The 23,145-nt window shown below is 46.1% G+C and overlaps 1 protein-coding gene across 6 annotated transcripts; it reads right to left on the bottom strand.

The window, feature by feature from the left end:
- Nucleotides 1-5,513: 5,513 nt before the first annotated feature.
- Nucleotides 5,514-22,998, bottom strand: AAR2 (AAR2 splicing factor). Of its 6 annotated transcripts, none has more exons than XM_025469943.3 (5): nucleotides 22,859-22,921; nucleotides 21,666-21,844; nucleotides 19,321-20,129; nucleotides 16,397-16,626; nucleotides 5,514-6,847 (listed from the first exon to the last, which is right to left on the bottom strand). In XM_025469943.3, the coding sequence occupies exons 2-5, from the start codon at nucleotides 21,758-21,760 to the stop codon at nucleotides 6,680-6,682; spliced, it is 1,302 nt and encodes a 433-aa protein (XP_025325728.1). In that variant the 5' UTR covers nucleotides 21,761-21,844; nucleotides 22,859-22,921; the 3' UTR covers nucleotides 5,514-6,679. The 6 variants fall into 6 exon arrangements, with proteins under 6 accessions (XP_025325728.1, XP_025325732.1, XP_025325729.1 ...); XM_025469947.3 differs by lacking the exon at nucleotides 22,859-22,921 and adding an exon at nucleotides 22,259-22,835 and having other exon boundaries at nucleotides 21,564-21,844; XM_025469944.3 differs by lacking the exon at nucleotides 22,859-22,921 and adding an exon at nucleotides 22,259-22,835.
- Between the last annotated feature and the right edge of the window lie 147 nt (nucleotides 22,999-23,145).

Here is a 23,145-nt window from a genome sequence, read left to right as displayed (position 1 = left end):
TACTGCAGGGACAGAGCCTTCTCAGAGAGGGAGCAGTGATCTTCCAATCAATAAAGCATTTACACACCTAGCCCTATGCTTGGAGCAAGGCGCCATAGAATCATGAATAGATGATTCTGGCCCTGAGAAGCCACGAGAAACGACTCCAACATCACCGGACTGGGAGAGCAAGTGCCAGCCGTGCACGTGGCTGCGACTGTGAGTGCTGTGAGGGGTCAGGAAGGCTCAAGAGAAGCCCTTGCTGGCTGAGGAAAGGGTGGAGGTGCAAGGCGGGGCGTTAGGACTTCAAAGCCGAGGGAAAAATCTAGAGTAGGTGTGAGGAATGAAAGGTCCAAATGGGGATGGATTAAGTGGGGCTGGGGAAACCTGGTTTTGATTATGACAAAAAAAACCCAAAAAAACACTGAGAAAAACTAGAACAAAATATAGGCTAATATCTATTTATCTATTGCATCTTGATAGAGGAATAGACTTTTAAGCATTAAAGCAGTGGGGAAAATCAAATCAAAAAGAACAAGCTTGACATATTTGGCATGTAAAATGGCAAAGCATACAGTTCAACATATTAAAAGGCAGATTGGGGAAAATATTTCTAATATTAACATATATTATGATAAAGTAAATGCATTTTTTTAAAAAAAGAAGGTCCAACAGAACATGAGCGGAGGACATAAACAATTTCCAAAAGGGAAATGAATAGTGATGTGGGCTTCTGCATTCAAAATGTGCCATGAAGAAGCCCCCCCGTCCCCCAAACTCCCACATCCTGTCTTCTACCTTTGGGCTGCTAGACCCCAGATAAAAGTTTCTTGATCCACAGAGGGAAGAACAGAGGCCAAGACCTGCCTAGTGGATGTCTGGGCAGGAAATCAGCCCCTCAAGAGCCCCCATATCTGGCAGCATCCTTCTCTAAAGCAAATAAATGCCTTTGGTAGACTCAACAGCAACTCTCGTGGGACAGAGTGCAAGGGGCCTCGGCTCCCGTGCACCCCGGACTAAGTGGCCCCTCAGTGGCTCTGGTGGTCCATTAGGGGCAGAGGCAGCCTCCTTCAGGACCGGCTGTTGCCCCCCACCCCCCACACCCAGGTCCAGGGTGTCCCTAGGCCAGCCAGATATTGGACACAGAGGGTCTGGGTGGAAACACTGGGAAGCTCTCACGAACCCAGGGGCGGGGGGAGGGGGGCTGCCACTGAAGTTGTCAGGTTGGCAGCCTGGGATCCATGGGCTGCCACTGAAGTTGTCAGGTTGGCAGCCTGGGATCCACGGGTAATTATCACAGATTATCACAGATTACGTAAGCGTCCTTATTAAGGAGTGCTTCGACGCCGCAGGGCAGTGCCTCACTCATACAGGCGGGCTGGATTCTGGCTCCGATGTGCCGCACCCCTTTGAGCCTCGCCTCTCTCCTCTGTTCTGTAGGATGAGGAATAAGGCCTTCCTTGAAGACCTGGTGCTCCGCCTCTGACCCAACACAGTGCCCAGCAGCCAGGAGGAGGTCCCCACTACGTGCTGGGTCATATCAATCGTCGTGAAGGCCATGAAACTGCTGTGATGGAAGCGGGTGCCAGAATGATTCTTGCAAGACCAGGACAGATTTGGACCCGCGGGGCCTTCACACGTGCTCGGCAATCTGTGAGTTGCAAGGCGGGACCCTAACCACTGGCCCCTGACAGCAAGAGCTCCCGCGCCTGGGGGTGGAGCCAAGCCTGCCACGCCCCCTGATTTAGGGCTGTCCCACAGAGCACCCCCACTCCCAGGCCTGGAATTCCTGTGGCAGCCCTCCCCAGTCCTTCATCCTTGCCCCACCTGCCCAGATGTGCCTCTGACATATGGGAACAGGAAGCACTGACAGAGACCCAAGGGACAGGAGAGTGGGGACTTGTGTGGGGATGGGGATCCGAGGTGGTCTTCTGCCTAGATTCTGAGACTTCCCAGAAGTGAGAGATTATCTGGCCAGCAGAGCCCTTGAAAGGCCTCGGGTGCATCCTTCATCTGAGTCGTGAATGCAGCCCAGCATGCACACCTTACCCGAATCAGTGCCCTCTGGCACCTGGATTACTGCTCTAGCCTCCTTAGGGTCTCCCGGCTTCCACCCATCCCCCTGCAGTCTGTGTCCAATGTGACAGCTTGTGATCCTGTTAAAATTCAGACCACGTCACTCTCTGTTTAAAACCCTCTAATGGGCCCCCATCTCACTGAATGAAATGCAAGGTTCTTACAACAGCCCCTAATCCCTGGACAGTGTGATCCCCTGTAGCTGCCATTTCCTCTCCGACCATTCCCTCCTTTGATAGCTGCACCCTCACCATACTGACCGCCCCCTCCTCCCCCGTGTTCCTGTAACACAGCAGGTGTGCTTCTGCCCCAGGACCTTTGCATTCCCTGTTCATTCTGCCTGGAAACCCTCTTCCCCAGATGTCCGCATGGCTCCTTGCTCACCTTCAAATCTGTGCTCAAGTATCACTCCATTTAAATCGTGACATCTCTTACCCTGCCTGGACTATCAATGTGCCTTATCCTGCTCTAGTTTTTTCTAGAGCATTTCTTACAACAATCTCTGTAACCTACTTTTTATGCCTGTTGTTTGCCCCTCCCCCCCAATGAGCGTAAGCTCACCGGGGCAGCACTTAGAAAGTACTGTTTGGATGAAGAAGGAACAGAGCCCACTGCTGACTCCCTGTAACTTCTCCCATGGGTCCCAACTCCATACTTTGAAGGGCACAGAGACCTCCTCCTTCAAGACAGTTCTCTCAGCCTCTCTGCCTTTGGGGGAGGGCTCCACATTTTTCTCCAACTGCTTCTCATGTGACAACTCCCTCTCCCCAAAATGTCACCCATCTGTCAGCATCCCTTTAGAAGTGTTGAATCCAGACTTGAGCCAGGTAACAAGTCTGGAGGGGACGCAGGAAAAATGGAGAAATCTGGGGAGGGAAGAAGATAAAGATCCAAGAAAGAAAGATCTGTGGAGTTTCATGCAGGCCATCTGACATTGGACTAAGAAGCCCCCTACTTCTCCTACCTCTCTCCCACCAAACATTTTAACCACCAACCCCCAGGATCCCTGTTCTCCAGAGAAACCTAATGAGTTTATCCTGGTAAGCACCAGATTGAGGACACAGAACAAGAAGGCCAGCAGGTTGGGGACACACCTGCTCCCCCCACCAGCAGGGAACAGCTGACACTATTTCTGGCTCTCACTCCCCCATCTCAGTAGGGAGGCCAGTCCAGGGCAGGGGCCCGGGGTTGGGGGAGAATGAGCCAGCACCAGCATGGAGACAGGGATACTCAAGGTAGAATATTCTTGTGAAAACAAAGCCTGCCTGGGCCAGATGTATAGAGCTCTGAGGCAAAGAAGTGCCCTGGTCAGTGGGGGATGGGAGAACAGATCCACACTGCCCCCAGTGTCAGCAGGTAGCTCAGGTGAGCTTCCCTACTCCGGTCTGCCTGTCTACTCTGTTCTGTCAGACCCAGCAGATGTGACAGAGCTGAGACTCAGTGCTAAGCCTAGGCATTCACCATGCATCTCCAGCCCCCATTGCAGCAGGGGACGGCATTTTGGTCGAGCCAGAGTCTGAGTAGTTGAAGAAACCAACATGTCACAGCGCCCTGGCAATATTAAATAATATTTACAAGGGGATGACGTTGGGAAACTAATTATCGATGGTGAGAGGCAGTCGCTGCGGGGAACTCCTCTGCTGCTCAAGCGGTGAGAAATTAGACGGATGGGCTCAGATCAGCAAGGGTTGTCGTGGGGACAGTGGGAGTGGTTGGAGAGTTGCTACCTCTGCTGATTCTGTTAATAGGATAAAGCAGCCTTGCAAATAAGAGCCAGACCTCAGGAGGCCTGCATTTGAGGGGATTTGGAAATCAGGCCAGGTCCTGCCAATAGCTTCCCTTTTAGATGTGTTAGAACTGGAAGGAGCTTATAGGTCAGCAAGGCCACTGGTTCTCCATGTGCAAGGGTTCTGCCTTCCAGAAATACTCCAAGTAGTAATAATTAATTTGTTTTCACATTTTTTATTCATCAAAGACACATAGAGGACTGCCAGCTGGGATATGCAGAAGACAGTGTCGATGTCACTCCAGCCCCAAACAAGAGACCTATTGGTTTTTCGTCAGCCCAGTCATGTCCAGTGCAAATGTAGTTTCCCTTTTGAAAACATTTAAAATCATACAATGGTCCACTTTTAAATACACGAGGCAGCATGAAGAATATATACATCAGAAACCCAAATCCAAGCAAACTCTCTTATATGTAGTAAACTGAGGCCTGAAGACTGGAAGTGGCTTATGTTAAGTCACACAGCTGTCTGGTGACAGGACCCAGGCTCCATCTGGGAAGCAGGGAGGGGGGAAGGCTGTTGGGGTCATGCAAGGGCAGGGAGAGAGTGCGTCACAGCGGTGAATGCAGTGGGTACCATGGGGGCTTGGGCTTGACTCTTGTCCTCAATCCTTTCTAGCTGTGGGACCCGGGCAGAATGACTGAAGTTCTCCGGGCCCATTTTCTTATCAGTAAAATGGTAAGAAGAATAGCACTTACCTCGTATTTTTGTGAGGATTAAGAGAAGTAACAGAACAGAGCACTTAGTAAATAGTAGTTACTTTTTCTTCACTCTTGTTTGTGTGGATGTTGGGGATAGCAGGTCTACATTATATAGACAGAAGACCAACAGTTTGAAAAAGAAGTCATATGACCCCACTACTAGGTGCTGTCCTAACAATGCGAATGGGAGACAAATTCTGTCCCAGTGGAGATCTCGGCACTAAATCGCAGTGCTGTCACTTCTGGGTAGTTACTCAAAACTGAGTATGTCTCAGGACCCAGGCCATATTCAGATTCATTGCCTCTGAATCCCCGTGGGGTGGGACTTGGGAATACACTTTAAAACATTATTATTGAGATATAATTTAATATAGCATAAAATTCACCATTTTAAGTGCACACTTTCAGTGGTTTTTAGTATATTCATAAGGTTGTATGATCTCATCACCTCAGAAAGCAAGCCCGTAGCCATTGGCAGTCGACCCCATCCCCCACTCTCCCAGTCTCTGGCAACCACTAATTTCCCTTTCTGGATTTGTCCATTCTGGACAACCCACAGGAATGCACTCACATAACACAGGGTCTGTATCTGGCTCCATCCACTCAGCACTATGTTTTCAGGGGTTCATCCATGTCATAGCATGGACCAGGAACTCATTCCTTTGGAATATGCACCTGTGATAAGCTCCCCAGGTAGTTGTGATGAGTGGGCTTCGAGAGGAAGAGAACAGTACATTCACACAAGGCCTAACTTCTGGTTATTATAGGGCTACGGGGCCTCAGTCCCTCCTTCAGGTATGCCTATCCCGGAGGCTCCACTGGTAGCAGCAGGCAACGCTGGCTGCTTGCCTCGAGACCAAAGATGTTGGGCAGGGTCTCCTGGCGCTCAGCAGGGAGAAGTGGGTCTGTGGACAGTGGCCTGGCAGCTGAGGAGTGGGCAAATAAACTGCAAGAGGCTCACACAAAGGGATTTAGTCTCAATTCAAAGACTTTAATGTACATTATGCTCTTGGAAAAATATCTCCAAGGAAACAAGTAGAACCGAAAGTCTTAACCAGCATGGATTCTCATTCAGAAAACTGGTGTTAGCTGTGGCCCTGGAAAAGAATGGTACAGTGACTCTGATCTTAGTACAACAGTTTGTGGTCAGGGTGGCAGGACCTGTGTGTGATGGGCACACCCTCGGGACTGCAAGGGAAGGGAAGCATCATTACTTCTGTGGCTGACAGCTCTACAGCAGGACTGGGAAGATCTAGGTTGGCCAGGTCATCTCTTGAGCTCTGAATAAAGACACAGAACTTCAATGGGGCCAAAGAAACCTATCTAGAGTAAGAACCTCTCTCTTTGCTGTTGAATCTCCAGTCACGGTGGCTCTGGTGAGGAATGGGGCCATATAGAAGGGGTGCCCAGTCCCACTTCTGGGTCTGAGACTTCAGAATGGAACAGATGGAGGGACATGGCATCAGCAGGCCCCTGAGGTCAGGAGCCACAACTCTTGGACAACTATCCACTCTGGTCAGGAGGAAGGGACTTAGACAGAGAAAGCAAAAGCTGACCACTTGTCAGACTCAACCCAACGGTCTTCTGGGTCCCCTCTCCCCAGGCTGGAGCTCCTGAGTGGTCACATATCCGCCATGTTTTCTGTGATGTGTTCCCATTTAACAAGGGACAGGCAGAAATTCTAGTCCATCTCCCTAGCACCCTGTTTAACTTTTAAGTCATCAACCAATACACCAACCCCGTGTAGTCCAGGGTTTCTTGTTTTCTAACCATCCTATGGAATAAGCAAGCAATCAATTCTCTAGGGCTACTGACTCACATTTATTTCCCTGGGAAGGAAGCAGGGAGCTGCTGAGGCAGGTCTCTCCCGAGAGCTTCTCTAAGAGCCCATGTGGAATTTGGTCAGATCAGCCTCATGGCCAGGCTGATGGGAACTGATGAATGTGCCTCTGGGAGGCATATTGCCTCTCTGGCACTGAAGAAACTTATTTATTGGTGAAAGAGGGAATTCTGGCTCCATCTTTGCAGAACCTGGTAGGGCCACTGCCCTGCAGGTCCCAGAAGGAAGGCATGAATGGAGAAGCCAGGACTGTAGCCGTGTGGGAAGGGGCCTCCCCTGGCTGGCAGTATTCCCAGTTAGCCAGTCTGTACACCTTCAGGGAGCTCCACCACCACTGGGGCGCAGTCCTCTGGCTCTGCCTCAAAGTCCCACCGAAACTTCTTGGTCAGGTGAGCTTGGAACTTTTCAGCTTTCTGCCTCAGGGTGGCATCCACGGCAACGCTGCAGGCGGAGGAAAAGAAAACCTACAGAGAACAGAGGATAAGTCACTCCTGAGAACACAGAGGGGGCCAAGAAAGCTGTGGAAATTTCCTCATGGTGTTCAGCTCTCTGGGGCGGGTGGATCAGCTGCTGCTGGCACAGGCCCAAGACACCTGCTGTGCTCCCCCCAAACCAAGAAAGAAGGTCCAAACCCAGCTGAGTGGCTGGGGCAGGACTAGAATGGAAAATTACTCTTAGGCAGAGATGCCCCATTGAGAGTAAGGCCAATGGGGCCATCACCCTGGCCCAGTCCCCTGGGGAGCTCTCCTGGGCACCTGGGCAATAACTACACCAGCTGGTACCAAAATAGTTTTGGAGGGCTTATAAGCTCTGCATCCCATCAAGTCCCAGGCCCTAGGCCAACGGGGCTGAACTGCTGCTCTAATCTACATGGGCCACAGGCTTACCAGTCAGAGGTTTCTATTCCCTTTGAAAGTTGTCTTTGATGTTCTTTTAAAATTGTGGTAACGGGCACCTGAGCGGCGGTTAAACGTCCAACTCTTGATTTTAGCTCAGGTTGCAATCTCGGGTTGTGAGATCAGCTCTGCGTCAGGCTCCGTGTTGGGCACGGAGCCTGCTTAGGATTCTCTTTCCCTCTCCCTCTGTCCCTCCCTCACTCTCTCTAAAAAAAAAATAAAATTGTGGTAACATGTACATAACACAAAACCTACCATTTTAACCATTTTTAAAGGTACAATTCAGTGGTGTTAAATAAATTCACACTGCTACGCAGCCATTACTGCGTAATGATTACTGATGATCTGAAGATCATCCATCTTCAGAATTTGTCTATCCTTCCCAACTGATACTTTCTCTTTGTACCCACACTAACTTCACATTTCCCCCTCCCCCCAGCCCCTGGAAACCACCTTTCAGCAACAAACAAGGGCAAGATCTGGTTTTTGTTATTATTATTATTTTTTAATAATAGCCATCCTAATGGGTGTGAAGTGCTATCTCATTGTGGTTTTGATCTGCATTTCCCTAATGATAAGTGATGCTGAACATCTTTTCATGTAGATGCACTGGCCATTTCTATGTCTTCTCTGGAGAAATGTCTAAGTCTTTTGCCCATTTTTAGTCAGGTTTGTTGTTGTTATTGTAGTTCTTTATGTATTCTGGATATTAATCCCTTGTTTTGATGTTCTTTTTAATTCAGTTTCATCTGACATAAACATGGGCAGGGGGCAGAGGCTAATTTTCTCTACATCTGACACTCCATTCCAGATTTTCCTGGATCCCAATCACCAATGAGCAAACTCATTATTCCTTCTCATACTGTTTTACTGTTTTCAAATTCAAAAAAGTTTCAGAGTATCCCCACAGATCCTCACAATGCTCTGGGGAGACACCCCAGAATACCTATTTTATGGAAATGTAGGCAAAGAGGAGTTAAATGACTAGATGAAAACTAGAAGGAAAGGAAGTAGTAGTTTCCCCCAGACCACCCCACAGACACAAGGCACAGGGTGGGGGAAACTTTGTTCCAAATCAGTCTCCTGCTGTAGCTTGCCTGCAGATCACCATGGAAGGAATCTGGGCTCTAGGGGCCCTCACCTGACAAAGTTAACAGGTGTACTCTACAGCTGATTCCAGGGGTACTTGCTTCTCCACTGCCTGTTAGCAGGAGTGAAGCTCATTTCAGTGGTCTTTGTTTGGAGTCATTTTGTTGGGATGGTAGCACGGACATAAGTGATTGGGGGTTGTGTGTGTACACAAGCAGAAGTGGGGGTTACAGAATTTGGTTTCATCAACTTGGGAATTGACTAAATACAGGAGCGGGAAGCACAGCCACAACAAAACAGCAGATCAATAACTAATTAGAGGGGTTGTGTGAGCTCAGTGGCAAGAGGGCAGCAGGGAAGCCGGCTGCATGTCTGTACGCAGCTAATGGAGCTTGCCCTGGAGTGTGAATGTGGAGCCCAGCTGAACTCTAGGGAGGGGCCCCATACCAGAAGCAGAGAAACCTTGTTTCAAACAGCATTAGTTTCAGAGGCCTTGCATACCCCAGAGTCTGTCCCAAGGTCCTGGGGAGCCTGCTGGCTGAATCTGTAAAAGCCTCTTCCTGTTCCCCTCCTTACACAGTAAATTGTATCCCTCTCTACAGAGCCCTGCCTCTCCAGCCATGATGAGCAGCTGCCAAACAAGCTCTATGGTCTCCCTGTGCCTCTACACACATGCTTTTTCCTCTGCTTAGAACACCCTTCTATCCATGCTTTCACCTTCTTCACCTACTAATTTCTACTAGTGATTCATGTTCAGCTGAAACACCCTTTTATCCATGCTTTCACCTTCTTCACCTACTAATTTCTACTAGTGATTCATGTTCAGCTGAGACATCAGCTCCTTTAGGATGTTTTCCCAGACCAAGGATGGAACAGGTGTTCTTTTATGCTCCTCCAGCGCCCAAGGTTACCACAAACATAGCCTCAATCTCAGTTAGGTAACAGTCCATTTACTGTTGAGCTCTCCCAAGAGACAAGGAGTAACTCCAAACCAGTGACTCTTTCTCCTACTGTATATTGTACTCCTGGTACAGAGTCTGGCATAAAGGACCCATTAGGTGTTTAATGAGCAAAAGAATGAAGAAGACCATAAACTCTATGAAAATCCATTTTTGGTTCACTTTTGCACAAGTCCTTGGGACCAAATAATTCCTCAGTAATTATGTGATGGTGCTGAACAAAAGAAAGGTCTCATCCTGGAGAGGAGGTGGCTCCTTGCATACCACCAGCTCACAAGCCACTTCCTTAAGACAAGCCTCTTACAAAAGCCCAGGCTGAAAAGTTTCAGCCTTTGGTCCCCTAGCACTGGGCCTGAACTTCCCTCACGGCATTTCTTACACTGTGCTTGTATGACAGTGATCTGTGCTCCTCAAGAGTAGAGAATGAGTCCTTTTTTTATCAACATGTCCCACATAGCATATCGCCCAGAGCCTGGCATAGAGTTAGGCCCCACAGGAAGCTCACTGAACAGATATGAATGAGATGCAGGGACTGCCCTGCATTTGGCAATGGCCAGCAGTAACAGGTCTAAACAGGCTGGGCTCATACTCATCACTCATCCTTCCCACCCCCTCAAACAATGCCTGGGAGTAAAATCAACCAGAGCAGGTATAACAGAAACCTTCTGTCTGAAAAATAGGGCTTCTAATTTAAAAAGTGCTTTGTCCTTTTTTAAAGAACTTGTCGATTTAATCTTTACTACAAGTCTGGGTACTATAAACCTGGGAGGTAAGAGGACAGGAAATTACTATTCCCACTGTACAGATGAGAATGGTGATAAAGGCTGAGCAAGTAATAAATGTTAAGCGAGAGCAGGTCCAAGTAGGGAAATCTAAACCCTTTGTCCCTACCAAGACCTTCTTTTTGTCTCAACACAGATTTAATATATTCATCATATTTTCAGCACTGTCCTGTGGAGAGCCAGGGGGCTTGGAGACTAGGTGCTTCTGGAACTGTCCCCTCTGTGGGCCTCCAGGACCCACAGCATAGTCCAGGTTGACTTTTATTAAAAAAGCAACTTTATTGAGGTATAACTTACATACAACTAAACTCACCCATTTTATGTGCTTGATTCGTCTGGACAAATGTGAACACCCATGCAAACATTATATGATATAATTAAGACAGATATTAGTTTTCTTTTGGTATTCAGTTTTATGACTCTGAGGCCCACATACCATCACAATCAGGATGCTGAACAGTCTCATCACTCCAAGAAATTCCCTTGTGCTGCTGCTTAGTGGTCAAAAGCTCCCCTTACTCAAGCCTCTGGCATCCAATGATCTATTTTTGTCCCTACAGTCCACAAACTTGACATTTTAAAAACCCATAATTCAGAAAAGGAGATATATAGACATTACCTAGTTTTCAAGCAGTAATTCACTTTGATTCTTTTTGTTGTTGTTGTTAAGATTTTATTTATTTATTCATGAGAGACACAGAAAGAAAGGCATAGACATAGGCAGAGGGAGAATCAGGCTCCCTGTGGGGAGCCCAATGTGGGACTCGATCCCAGGACCTGGGGATCATGACCTGAGCCAAAGGCAGATGCTCAACCACTGAGCCACCCACATGCCCCAATTCTCTTGTTTTTAGATTAATTTTATGGCTTCTTCAGAAAATTTGGTAATGATCTATTTATTTTACTTATTAAAGTGAAATCAAGTAAACACTTCTTAACATCACTGAGAAATCAATCATCTTAATATCAGAAGATGGATATTTTAAAAATACTTTTGAAAGAAGACATCAACATTTCATAAACAATTGTATTTCTCTAAAACTAAAAGCATATGGGGCGCCTGGGTGTCTCAGGTGGTTAAGTATCTGCCTTCGACTCAGGTCATGATCCCAGGGTCCTGGGATGGAGCCCTGCATCAGGCTCCTTGCTTAGCAGGAAGCCTGCTTCTCCCTCTCCCGGCTACTCTCCCTGCTTGTGTTTCTGTCAAATAAATAAATTAAAAAACAAGACAAAACCCTACAACTAAAAGCATACTCCTTGGGTATTTTTCTTTAAATATAGAAAAAAGTATTAATATTTCTATCATTAAGTCTGTATACTCTAAGATTGTAAATTACTTTAATCAGAAACGTGAAAGCCTTCTTTTAAACCCAAGTTAAATAAATTGAGTTCAGCCAGGTCACCTTGAGAAATTCAAAATATCAAGGTAGGTAGCTGAGTCACTATCTCATCCTATTTTTTGGACAAAAAAGATGAAATTTCCTAATTTTTTCAATTCCCAAATGATTATACAACTTAGAATGAAACTAGCCAGAGGTAGAACATTCTATTTCCACTTGCAGAAGAAAGTGGTGTTAAACAAAACTATAATTTCACAATGATTACCAGGAGAGTAACAAGCAGCAGGAATCATGTCTTCTGAGGTCAACTTAAAGAATTTGGGATGTTTCATCTGGGAATAATAAATGGGAGCCCACCACAGACTTCAGAATCAACTCAACCTTGCCATCCACTAGTTCTGGTGATCTTGGGCAAAATCATGTGACCTCTCTGATCCTGTTTCCTCACTGTAAAGTGAGATTTTATACGTAACTCTAAGCACTATAGTGAGGGCTAAATGAGATAAGGTACACGATAACTGTGCAAAGATGATAGCTGATGGCAGAAAATGTGTGAGTAGGTAGGTAAAACTGATTATGGCAGGTGTTATGATAAAAACTCTTCCATCAAGAGGTAAAGATGGGACATTGGCATTTAGAATATTGGCAAGAAATGAAGCTGGAAAGCACAGATGGCCTATTGTGACTAAAAGTATTTTAAAAAATAGGTTACGTGACTATAGGCCTAAATGCTATGCAATCAGCAACGAGAATCCTTATTTTGTACAGAACTCACTTTCTAACATACTATTAAATTCAGATTATCCTTTCATTGGTTTTAAACAAATTATGGTGACTCAAGTTGCTTTTAATAAAAGAAAAAACTGTATCTATTTTTGTAAAACAAATAATTTTTATTCAAGCTAAATCCATGGGATTTATAAAAATCAGTGACATCTATTCAAAAGGGCCTCTAATGGCAGAGGCCATTACGTGGCTAATTTTATACTAGCTAATGTGGCAGCCTTTAAGTGCTTACACATACAAACACCAGTCCCTCTCCATGGGTAGTAGCCATTTAAGCTCCTAAGTAAGAAAGCCAGTTCCACTTACTTGACTACCTGGGGGCAGAGCAGGCGGCTGGCTGAGGAAGGCTTTTATGGGCTGATTCATTCACTCACACACACCCTGAGTGAGTGCCTCCGTGTGGGGTGGGGGGACTGGATTCTCACTGCCAAGATGGTACCAACGTTAACTCTCCATTAAAAAAAAAAAAATTTTTTTTTGTAATATCCTTTTCTACATTGTGCCTGTTGAAATCTGTCATCGTTCTAGCACATGCTTAAACGCCTCCTTCACAGTCACTCATGATCCTCTATCTTCTCAAATTGCAACCCTAGTCTGAATTAACCAATTCCTTTTTGGTGCTTATAATGTCCTTTGATCAGACTGCAGCGTTTACACCTGTCATATTAGGGGCATCTATCTACACTACCACAGAAATTATGTACTCTAGTCATCTAAAAACACCCAATAATACAAAGTGAGAGAAGTGCTAGGATCAACTAGGTGTTGAAAATAACCAGATGAACAACAAAACAGGCTCTGGGTAAAAGTTCATGGCTTAGTGGGGAAGTCAGGCAGACAATGTAGACATTTCAGCAGTCAGAGACTGTGTAATATAATAGTGACAAGTCCAAAGTAGGCTAATAGTATGGAAAGGAGAGAGAGAGGGAATGGCTTCCGAGAGAGGGATACCTTAAGGGCATCTTGTAGAATGAACAAGTTCACACCAGGCAGAACAAAAATCATGTTCAGTTAAGAAGGAATGAAACTGGCATAAAGTTTCAGTCGTGCCAAATGAAAAAGTTCTAGAGAACTGCTGTGCTTATAGTTACCAGTACTGTACACTTAAAAATATGTTAAGAGAGTAGGGCTCATGTTATGTGCTAATTTCTACCATGATTTAAAAGGGGTGGTGGTGGTATGTGTCTGGTTGGCTCAGCAGGTCAAGCATCCAATTCTTGGTTTTGTCTCAGGTCATGGTCTCAGGGTTGTGGGATGGAGCCCTGAGTAGAGCTCTGCACTTTGTGCAGTCTGCTTGAGATCTGCTCTCTTTCTCTGCCCCCACCCCTGCTTGTGCTTTCAATCTCTCTATAATAAATAAATAAAAATTAAAAAAAAAAAAAGGCTTGAAATAGCATAGCATGTCTGGGAACTTGTAAGGAGAACACTACTACTAGAATTGACAGGGGAAAATGAGAGGTAGAAGTTGGAGGACAGATCAGGAACCAGATCAGAATGGGCCTTATGATCTATGTTTGGGCTTTTAACTTTCTAGGTGATGAGGAAGTATACAGAAAAATAGTATCAGATCTGCATTTCAGAGCAATTCAGGTGGCAGCATGGAGACAGGTGGACCGCCAGGGGTGGGCAGAGGAGCTGACAAACAGATGCAATCTAGCTGGGGCTAAGAAGGTCTCAGGGCCTGTGTCAGGTAAACGGTATCAGGGCAGACCACCTTCTAAACAATGCTGTCTGGAGTGACCTGGTAAATCCATTTGTTTACTTTCCTACCAACATATAAGTTGCAAATCAAGGGTTCTATCTTGTTCACAACCATATTTCCAGTCCTACAACAGGCCCTTGAATCTAGTAAGATGGTCAGCAAATCCCTGGTAAATCAATGAATAAATCTCTCGGAGGGCAGGAACCCTGACCAACATATGGATCCCTCAACACTTTCAGGAGAATGTTGTATATAAAGACAGAATGCTCAAAAATATATGCTGATATATTTTTTTTAAAGGCACGTGTCCGGGGATCCCTGGGTGGCTCAGTGGTTTGGCACCTGCCTTTGGTCCAGGGCTGATCCTGGAGTCCCGGGATCGAGTCCTGCGTCGGGCTCCCGGGAGGGAGCCTGCTTCTCCCTCTGCCTGTGTCTCTGCCTCTCTCTCTCTCTCTCTCTCTGTCTATCATGAATGAATAAATAAAATCTTTAAAAAAATAAAAAAATAAAGGCACGTGTCCTGGATTTTTCCAAATAACGACGTCAAATTTTCTTGATGAAAAGTCCAAAGACAGAATTCTTCCAACTGTCAGTCTTTACACCCTACCTGGGCATTCAGCGATCCAGCTGGGCCCTCTCGGCTTCAGAAATCACTGCTGGCAATAGCATCAACAATCAGAGCTCAGCTGTCGGTCAGCTCTGTTAACAATGGTCAGGACAGCCAATGACACAGTGTGGCCCTCCTATGTCTGTATGACAGTATTAACACACATCACAAGGGGAGCACATCATTTCCATGGGCTGCTGCCAGAGGCTAGTTAGCAAGCTAATGCCCCCTCCATCCCTCATCTGTTACTAGCTCATGTAACCCAGGAACTTGATGGGGGACAGAGGGCAGGATTTCCTCCTTCAGAGGAAAGATAAAGGGATTTAATTTCTCTGTTATGTCAAGAAACAATAAAAGAGCAATTTTATAACTCTTCTGAAGTGGAACACTCCAGGCTCAAACAACTGGTCCCCATGGTCTCCAACTGCCAGAGTTTTAAGTCAGCTGCCTGCTTACTGGGATTCTTCCAACAGTATATTGTTTGTAGAAAAGTGTTCTATACCTCTGAGACATAAGCCCCTGGTGATGTCTCCATTGATGTCAATCAAGAATCTTTACTGGGGGAATCTATATTATATTCAGTACATAGGAGCATAAACACAAGCCTGAGTTCAAATCCTGACTCTGCCACTTATCAGCTGTGTGACCTTACATAAATGACTTAACCTTCCTGAATCCCAATGTTCTCATTTGTAAATAGGAAATCATCCTCCCTTGCCTTGAAGGATTCCAGGGAGATTAAATGAGGGAACCCAAGTAGCATGGTAAGCATAATGCCTGCTACTCCACAGGCATTTACTGGATATGTTTGTTCCTTCTCTCAGCCCAGGTGTGACTGGTAGGTTAGTGAACAGCCACCTTTGAAGGAGCAGGCCTCGTAGTAGTCTCACACACAGGGAGAAAAAAGCAGCTCATGGAACACAAAGTATGGAAAGTGACAGCTTGCAGCTTTTGCCTTTTCGACACTTGAGAAAGTTACAAAATGTGAGTGACAGAGGCTGTCCCAAGAACATAAAGGAAGCTAATCTATTTGCAAAGGGAGGAAATAGCACAGGATGAAGACTGTAAGTTGTTTGAAGCTTCTTCCCTAATTACCACTCATAATGAAAATTTAATTGCCAAGTTAAAAGCAAATTTCACTTTTTCTGTCAGAGAATCTCTGCAGAAACTGGCACGTTTTGTTTGAACAGGAAATCAAAGTTACTTTAATGCTTAAATGAGATCTAAGGAGCTGCAGATGTTTCCCTGGAAATAACAAGCTTCAACACTCTGTCCTACTGGGTTATACCAACTTATGGTTACAGGGAGAAAGAAAAAAAAAAGTGTTTTGAGCTGAATAATGAAAAAAAAAAGTGTTTTGAGCTGAATAACTCATAGAGGAGGAGGTTATTCAACTGCCAAGGACCCCACTGCATGGCACTCTCGGAGCAAGGCAGGGAGACAGTGGTATAGAGAGAAGGTCTCTGGCATCAAGAAACTTACAACTGAGGAGAGTGAACCAGGAAACACAGTGAGGTCAGGAAACTGAAACAAAAAAGTGAAAGTAACCCTCCTGAAGGTGCTTTCACACATCCTTGTCTTAATTTTGACCCACATGGGTGTCAGCCAAAAGACTGCTCACCTGTGGGATCCCTGGGTGGCGCAGCGGTTTAGCGCCTGCCTTTGGCCCAGGGCGCGATCCTGGAGGCCCAGGGCGCGATCCTGGAGACCCAGGATCGAATCCAACGTCGGGCTCCCGGTGCATGGAGCCTGCTTCTCCCTTCTGCCTGTGTCTCTGCCTCTCTCTCTCTCTCTCTCTCTCTGTGACTATCATAAATAAATAAAAAAAAAAAAAAAAAAAAAGACTGCTCACCTGTAAGGTGCTGGTGAGGAAGTTATCCTGGGAGACAATGTCCACAAAGAAGTCGGCAGGGATCTCGCCAAGCTGGTGGTACAGGATGGAGATGAGGTTGATGTACAGGGTGTGGTGCTTCATCATGGCTTCTTCTGACCGGCACAGGAGATTCAGGAGTCGCTTCCAGTGCTCAAATGCCTCATACACATTCCCCAGGAGGAAGCACACAAAGGCAAACTGGAGTTCACCTGAAAGGTGCAGAGACGAGAATGATCATGAGAGAGCACAGTGCCAGCAGACTCTACAAGACCACCGATTCTACTGGACCTCAGTAATGGGTGGTGGCCTTTTATCCTGACACTCCTGCAGAACACCCCCTGCTAGGTGGGGTTTTCCACTGAGCACAAGCTCAGTAAAAGTTTGTTGAACAGCTATAAACTCAAGCCACAAAAAACTAAACTGTGGTTTTATAAAATCAGACTGCAAAAGAAGAGATATACCTAGTATTTGCCTGGCACTTCAAAAGTTTAAAAAATGTGTCCATGGATATTATGCCAGGTGGATCCTAAACTTGGCTGCCTATCAGAATTACTAGGAGAGCTTGTTAAAGATAAAGCTGCCCAAGCCTCACCCACAGAGATCCTGGCTGAGGACAGATGATGGAGCCTCTTAGTATCTGTAGCTCTAAAAAGCTTCCTGGGTGATTCTGATCCAGATGGTCTCTGTTCCAGGGCCAGGGAAATGCTGCACTACACCATGTAATCCTTAGCCCAAATCCACAAGGTGTTCAGGAAAGGTATTTTTCTCATTTTACAGATGAGGTCAAGGATCTTACCCAAGGTCACACATCTAATGCTTGGTAATAAGAACAATGGAAAGATAAAACAGAATTCCTATTGGGCAAGAAAAGAGCCTCCCAGAAGAGGAAAATTTGAGTACCTGTTCCAGGCTTAGCCTGCCAGCCAAAATCATTTGCATTTGTTTAACCACAGGGCTCTGTGATTTAACCTCTATGAATAGCTTGGTGGCTAATAGCATGACCTCTGAAACCAAACTACCTGAGTTCAAATATCGGCTCTACTCTTCAGAGATGTATGACCTTGGGCAAGTTATTCAATCTGTTTATACCTCTATTTCCTTATTTGAGGCCCATGGATAAGATTAAATGAATCAATATATTTCACATAAAGTATTTAGAATAATGCCTGGCACAAAGAAACATTCATTACTTATTATTATTCCCACATTTCCACCAGATGCCTGTCTGAAACAGAGACCCAATGATCCAGAAGCCACTGTCCTTGGGAAAGCAACTGGGTCTCTGGTTGCCAAGATACACTATTGTGGATCAGAGACATTCTCTCTGGCTTCAAATTTAAGGAGGGCTTCTGTATCATACCTATACATGGGCCATAAGAAGAACAGATGCACTCAACACTAAGTGCTCTTTAAATGCATGGTGTTTGATCTCTGTCACCTTCAGAGACATGAACAACTAGTTCTCTATTCCTAGGCTTGTGGAACTAAGTTTGTCTAGCTGCCTGATCCAGATATACTGGATGTTTGACATTTTCAAGATATTGTCAAATTTTCTTTGTATGATAGAGGTTAATGATTTGCTTCTACCGTGGGCTTTACCTGGTTAGTTTGTGAAAATATGAGTTTAGTCTCTGAATTTAGGGCATTTACTTAAATTCATGCATTTCTGGCCTACTATAAAATTAAGTTAGGAGATCAGAAATAATTTCAAAGAGCTGTCAGGAAGATACAAAGTTATCCCTGCAACAGACCTTTCACCAGATTACTTTGAAGAACTAAAATGTTTAAGAATTAGAAAACAGGATTTCTGTTTATTTTTAAGTCAGAATTTCAAGTGTTACTTATTAAATGATAATACAGTATAATGCATGAAGATGCACCCATTAAAATGTGCCCTTTTATCAGAGAGTCAATGATATAAAGGGCCCTATATTCAAATTTCTCACTGATCTTTCAACAGAAAAATACGCAAATACCTGGACAATTTATGTAAGAAAAAATATAAATAGCTGTTAAAGATGTAATGAATATTTGCTGTCACTAGTAATCAAAGAAATATACACTGAAACATCATTCTCCAACTATCCGGTTGGAAGAAGCCTTTGCTAAATTGCCATTTCAGAAGTGACGGGCTACCGCCTCACCCCAGCTGGCAACACACATGCTCTGATTCAACAATTTCAACTCTTAATGTATGTATAAGTACATACAAGGATGTTCATTAGATGACACAACAGGGAAAATAGGGACATCTTAAAGGTCCATCAACAGGGGACTAAAGGGAAACACATAGAAATACACAGAGAAGAAACCACAATGAAGCATTGCACATGGATACAAGATGAAAACTAAATACAGCCAAATGTAAAAAAATGGTTATTTCTAGGTGGTGAGAATTGGGAATGAATTTTTGTTTTATTTCTATGATGACCATATATTATTTTTGCAATAAGAGAGAAAAGTAACAATAAAAACAGTAATAATTTTTAAAAATAAATCACTATCCTGGTCTAAGCCAGAGACCAACACTTTGAATCAGGAGCAAACTGAGGAGGCAGATGGAAGGTTGGGAAGCCCTGGGCTCTGGTCTCACTTTGACCACATAGTTAGCCATATCCTTTCCCTCTGTGAAACTCAATCTGTAAAATGAGGGGCTGGGCCATATCATGGTTGCCAAACACAGGATGGGCTGCATCAGGTTCACCTATGGTGCTAGGTTATTATTTAGAGAGACAGATACTGCTGGGGCCCCACTCCAGATCTCTTGAATTAATCTCCAGTAGGACTGGGCATGATTGCTTCTTAGCCAAGTTTAGGAAACACTGGACTAGATTCCCTAAGGTGTACTCTCTACTATACACCCATCCCTTGGCCCACTCCCAAAGAATCTCGATCCTCCTCACCAAGCACATCCTGGGGGCTGCTGGGGAACTGCTTGCTGAGCATAGTTTCCAGGGCATAGCTTAGGTCCATGCTGTGCCTGGTTATCTCTGCTGGTGTGGCACCTGCCGGGAACATCTGTGTGGGCAGCTCTGAGAAGCGGATCTCTGTCCCAGCTCTGGGCTTCATCTCTGGCAGCCGGGCTAGGCCCTCCTGGTAGCTTTTGCACTCAGTGCCACAGCGAGGTAGATTCTGCTCCACCCGGTCCTTGGTGTGCTTCATGGAGAGCACAGGAAGCACCTCTGAGAAGGCACAGATCTGGCGGCTCTCAGGCTGCAGCTTCTCCATTGTGGCCTCACTGATAAAGTTGGTGAGTGAGATCCACTTTTTGAGTGTGGCATATGGGTAAGGTCCCAGGAACTGGTCCAGCTCCTGGAGGTTGGCCCTCATGGCCTCCACCTCAGCCTCTGGGGCTGGGGACAGGTCCACCTCTTCTCGGACTGCATCCCAGCGCAGGACGATCAGCCCCCGCTGCTGTAGACTAAGGAAGAAGCCCATACGAGGCCCCACCTCCCTGGGATTTGCCTTGTCCACAGAACTATAGTGGAGGAAGTGGATGCCTGGTGGGATCATCTTCACGCCCCGAAACTTGGGTCCCACCTCCCAGGAGTTGTAGTCAATGCCAAACTCTGTCCCCTTGGGCATATTCAGGATGACCACAGTGGCCCCTTCAAAGAAGAGGCGCTTGGCAAGCTCAGGATCCATCTGCATGGCAGCCATGGGACCAGTGCTTGGTGACCAAAAAGAGAACCCCTCCTGTCTTCCAAAACAACTGAAAAAGAAAGAAATCAGAGTTAATTGGAACTTCAGGAAAGATGCTTCATTTGCTGAGGATTCTACATGTGCCAGATTGAATCAGATCCTTGACATAATTATCTCCCTTAATCCTCACAATACTGTATCGATTTTACTGATGAAGAAAATAAGACTCAGAGAAGATTTTGTGTTCTGGTTTACCAAGAAAGAACACTCACTGCACAGCTGGAAAGACATCGAGAGAAGTGACAGGCTCAAAGTCACACAAGGTCACACAAATTAGAACCTGGGTACCCTGTCCTCTAGGTCAGTGTTCTTCACACTGTCCACTCAGAATCTGCTCTCAGATCTCTCTCTTACAACAGAGGAGGAAAGTGGGGAAAGCCTGGGTGGGCTAGTCAAAACTACAACTGTGCCTAGGCTGTCTCACACTATAACTCTGTCTAAACCGTATCCCTGAAGAGTCCCAAGGAGTTGAGAAGGATGATTAAATTCAGCATATACCCAGTTTCCCATAAGTCTCCAGACATGGACAGAAGGTGGAAAGTGGGTGCTCAGCATCTAAAATTTACAAAATGTCTGGGAAGTGGAAAACTTTTCAACCACAAACCTCTTCTCCTTTTACACATAAAAAAGAAACCTAAAGCCCAGGGAGTGAAACAATTTCCCAAAAGGCCCAAAGTCATGGCAACTCTGGACTCCTTGCCCAGAATGGATTCAGGTGGCATGGCTGGCCTAGGATCAGTATTTAGAAGAGAAAGAGCAAGAACACTTATTTTACCCATCTCTGAACTATCCACAGGGACATACTGATAAAATGTGTAGGCAGGCAGACCTGCCTAGGTGGTATTTATAGGATGGTTCCAACACGAACTAATTTAATCCAAACAATTATCTAACCTTCTGGTCCCAAGACGCTTACCTATTCAATTCAACAAATAATCCCTGTGGAGGGTCTGGCACACCCGAGCTGTGCCAGATCTCTGCCTGAAACAACGATCTGTGAAACCTCCACGGAGTAGGACAGTCACTGCTGCCTCTAGGCACTTCCAACCCAGCCGGAGGTACAAACAAGACCCCCAAATTTCACAAACAGAAGAACCAGCTACCTGTTTAATTTTTCTTACTCTTTTTATGTTAAGCAAGCAAAACAAAACAGTGAGGAAAGGAAGACCAGCCTGTTTCCAAAAATGTTAAGGGTATATTTTATCATCTTAACGCCAAACAACAAATGACTCTCACTCTAAATCAGCAGTTTTTTTTTTCCTCAGACTGCAAGTCAAAACTCATTAATGGGTTAAGAAATCAATTTAGAGTGTCTCAACCAGCATTAATTTTTTAATGAAAATAATTTTTTAAAAAGCGCATGATGAATAATAAAGATAACTGTCTTCTGAAGTTTTGTGGGTTCGTATGGATACTTGGTTATGAGATAAAATGTATTTGTTACCGTAGGCTGCAGTCAAAAAAGCCTGAAAGCCGCTGCTCTAAATAATTTGCATCATAATCTTCTTATTCCCAACCCTGAATTCAGAAGGCACTTAATAAATACTTGCTAAAGGAAGAACTGTTGCATTTAGAATAACTGTTCATCAACTGGTCATTTTCCCTTGTGGGATCTGTGTGTTCCCTCCGTGATAATGACATTCCTTTACTTCAATCCCACCAGCCACAATTCTCTTCATTGTATCTTCAACAGCTGGCACACGGCCTGGCACAGAGAAAAATGCCCTGGAATGCAAAAAGTCACATCCATCTGCTTCTTGTCACCACCCCCTTACTCCAAGTCACCTATCCCTCACCCAAAGTGTCACCCCTCCAATCTGCTCCCCATCCAACAGCCAGAGTGAATGAACTTTTCAAAGTGCCAACCTAGGCACGTCACCCCCCACACTTAATGCCATGTGAACGGCTTCTGGCTCCTGAAAAACCAGAATTCTTACCACGACCTGCAAGGCCTGCACGGCCAAGGCTGCCTGGCCCCTCCCAACTTCGTCCGATGGTTTCTTACCTTGCACCCCCCCCCCCCCCCCCCCCCCGGGAGCTCGCTGTTCCAGCCACAGTGGCCTCTTTCAAACCCTCAAGCAGGAGGCTCCCTGAATAGAAAACCCTTCTCTCCCCTCGTCCTCAGATCATGTTTCTGACCTTAGCTCCACAGTCACTTCCTCAGCAAAGCCTGCCCGACCCGGGGTTAGGTCAGGTATCCTGGGAGGCACTCTCCGGGCACCTGGTACCTCTCCGTTTCAGGGACCAGGCTGCAATTTTGCATACGTTTAATAGAGGGCTGTCACCTCCGTGGGACTTGGGTCTTTCTGCGGCGCTAGCACATACTAGATGCTTAACGAGCATTTATTCAATAAAAACGTGATATCCGCTTTGTGGATGAGACAAAGGGGGTCGGTTCCGGCAAAACATGTTGCCCGAAATTACAGTCGGACAGAACCATACTGGGCGCCGCCAAGGAGTCTCCGGCCCCGCAAGTTCTCAAGTGAGGAAAAAACGCTGGGTTACCCCGGGTGCCCCAGGAAGTACTGGCGACCGGGTCTCTGGTGACGGTTTCTCAGGGGAAAAGGCCTGCGGAGCCACCGGGGTCCCACCACCGGCCCACAGAGCGGGGCGCGGGCGTCCGGGCGAGGCGCCCCACTTCAGGGCACTCCACGATCCCGAGCCGGGAAAAGGGTGGCGTGGGCTGGCCACACAGACGACGAAAACAGACGGTCAAACAGGCCCGGAGGCCGCACTCACCAGCCTCGGACTCTTCCCGGCTCTCCCGCGCCGCGGCTACGCACCGGAAGTCCTCGTGCTTTGGCTCGGAAAGGGGCGACCGGGAAAGCGGCCCGGCGGAACTCTCGGCCTCGGGAGGAACGGTCCGCGCCTGGAAGTCCCTCCCCCCCCCCCCCCCCCCAATGTTGCCTTTTGCTACTTTTAAAGTTACACGTGTGAACTCCTGAACCGTGGATAACAACTTTCACCCAACTGGCCATATCCTGCTCCAGAAACACATCCACCAGCCCTGGTCCTTTGGTCTCCAT

The sequence above is a fragment of the Canis lupus genome, chromosome 24 (assembly GCF_003254725.2).
Source record: "Canis lupus dingo isolate Sandy chromosome 24, ASM325472v2, whole genome shotgun sequence".
Classification (NCBI taxonomy): Eukaryota; Metazoa; Chordata; class Mammalia; order Carnivora; family Canidae; genus Canis; species Canis lupus.
The sequence above is the reverse complement of the archived record's forward strand: the minus strand, read 5'-3'. Positions and strand labels throughout refer to the sequence as shown.